Source organism: Myotis brandtii, unplaced genomic scaffold (genome assembly GCF_000412655.1).
Source record: "Myotis brandtii unplaced genomic scaffold, ASM41265v1 scaffold1236, whole genome shotgun sequence".
Taxonomy (NCBI): Eukaryota; Metazoa; Chordata; class Mammalia; order Chiroptera; family Vespertilionidae; genus Myotis; species Myotis brandtii.
The window spans coordinates 822,692-824,296 of record NW_005354316.1 but is presented as its reverse complement, the minus strand read 5'-3'; the positions used below and the strand labels follow the sequence as shown (position 1 = coordinate 824,296).

The window sequence follows — 1,605 nt, the reverse complement described above, 5'->3', positions numbered from 1 at the left end:
GGGGGGCGGGGGGGGGGGGGGGGGGGGGGGGGGGGGGCGCTGGGGAAGGGGGGAGCAGGGGAGGGAGGGGTGCTGACCGGCGTCACTTCCTGGAGGGTATAGAACAAGATGTCATTTTTGTCAAGGTCCGTGGCCGCCAGCTCCTCTTGGGGGATGACGGTGGTGTTCACTTTCGTGTCCTGGGGGACAGAGAGGGGTTGGTCTGGCCACGCCTGTGACCCCCGGGGACCCATCCCCAGGCCAAGGCCCCCACCAGCCCCCTCCCCGCCTCGCACTCACCTCGGGCACCTTCTTTGTTTTGACCTTGAAGGGGAACACGGGAGGGTTGTCGTTGACGTCCAGCACGGTCACAAAGACATTCAGCTGGCTCACCTGGTGGACAGGCGGTGGTCAGCGCCCCCTCTTCCCCCGCGTGCATGTGGCCCTGCTCTCCGGGCGCAGAGACGTCACAGGACAGACAGGACAGCTCTGCTCCGAAGGGCCCAGCCCCCCCCCCCAACTTGTGAAACACTGTCGGTGCCAGTGCCCAGCGGGGGGCGCAACCAGCCAAATCCCAGGAGGACAGGCAGGACAGTTCCTCCCGTTGTGAATCAGAGAGAGAGCGCGGGGAGCCAGGCGCGGGGAGCCTGGCACGTGAAGGGGCCGCATCAGCAGCCTGGGGCCTAGAGACGCCTGTGACCACCGCAGCGAGCGTCTCGGCCCCGTGTGCTGAGCGCCGGCCCTTGCGGGTGTTATGCCAAGAAGAGGCGCCCTTACGTTTTAGAGGAGACACCCTGAGCTCTGCGCAGGTGGGCGCTGTGAGGTGGGTGGGGCGCGGCTCGCAGCTGAGCTGCAGGTGCGTGGGGCTCCCTGGCCGTCCCCACTGTGTCTGCGTGTTTGCGGTTCCCTCCACTGAAGGGTCAGGAGCTGTGGGAGGCGGGTGCTCTCTCGGGTGGTGGGGTTTGCGAGTCCAGCTCAGGGACAGTCTGGCTGGAGGACGTGTGGGCGTTGCCAGCACAGGTGACGCTTGACAACAGGCCACTGGGTGGGGTCCCTGGAGAGGGCCCCGAGCTGGGAGCGCTCTGATGTCCCAGGGGAGGGACGGACATGGGCGCCCGGCCCGGGAGGGGGGCACTCACCACCGTGTCGCCTCTCCTGCACTCCAGGTGTGCCAGCAGCATCGTACTGTCCTGTGGGCCGAGGTGTGTCAGGAACCACCTGCCCAGCCGGGCGCAGCACCACCCCATCCACAGTGGGGAGACCGAGGCCGAGGGGCAGGTGCTCGCCCACAGTCCAGGGGCCCAGGCAGCTTTGTCCCCCAAGGGCCCCGGCCCCCCGGCCCCCCGGCCTGCCCTCAACCAAGAGGGGCCAGTCACTGCCTGTGGGCAGAGCCCTGCTCCACAAGGGGCCACCGGGCCCAACAACGCACCTCATAGTCCGGCGTCACGTTGAGAAACAGCTGGTTCCCCTGGATCCGAAATGCGTGGGGGGTGGACGAGGGCCCGAGGGTCACCTTCTGGCCCTGGGGCACCTGGATGTCCACCAGGGGCTCACTGCGCACCGTGTTCTCCTCGATTTGAAACATGGTCTGGTTCACAGAGCAGCCTGGGAAGTGGGAGCCAGAGG

General features: G+C 67.7%; 1 protein-coding gene across 1 annotated transcript in view; it reads right to left on the bottom strand.

The window, feature by feature from the left end:
• Positions 1-1,603, bottom strand: part of CDHR5 (cadherin-related family member 5) — a gene marked incomplete at its 5' end in the record, with an annotated part of 7,869 nt that extends 6,266 nt beyond the window's left edge. Inside the window, 4 exons of the mRNA XM_014534005.1 lie at positions 36-179; positions 280-372; positions 1,119-1,169; positions 1,409-1,603. Coding sequence (XP_014389491.1) covers positions 36-179; positions 280-372; positions 1,119-1,169; positions 1,409-1,603 — 483 coding nt within the window. The remainder of the gene's footprint in view (positions 1-35; positions 180-279; positions 373-1,118; positions 1,170-1,408) is intronic.
• Between the last annotated feature and the right edge of the window lie 2 nt (positions 1,604-1,605).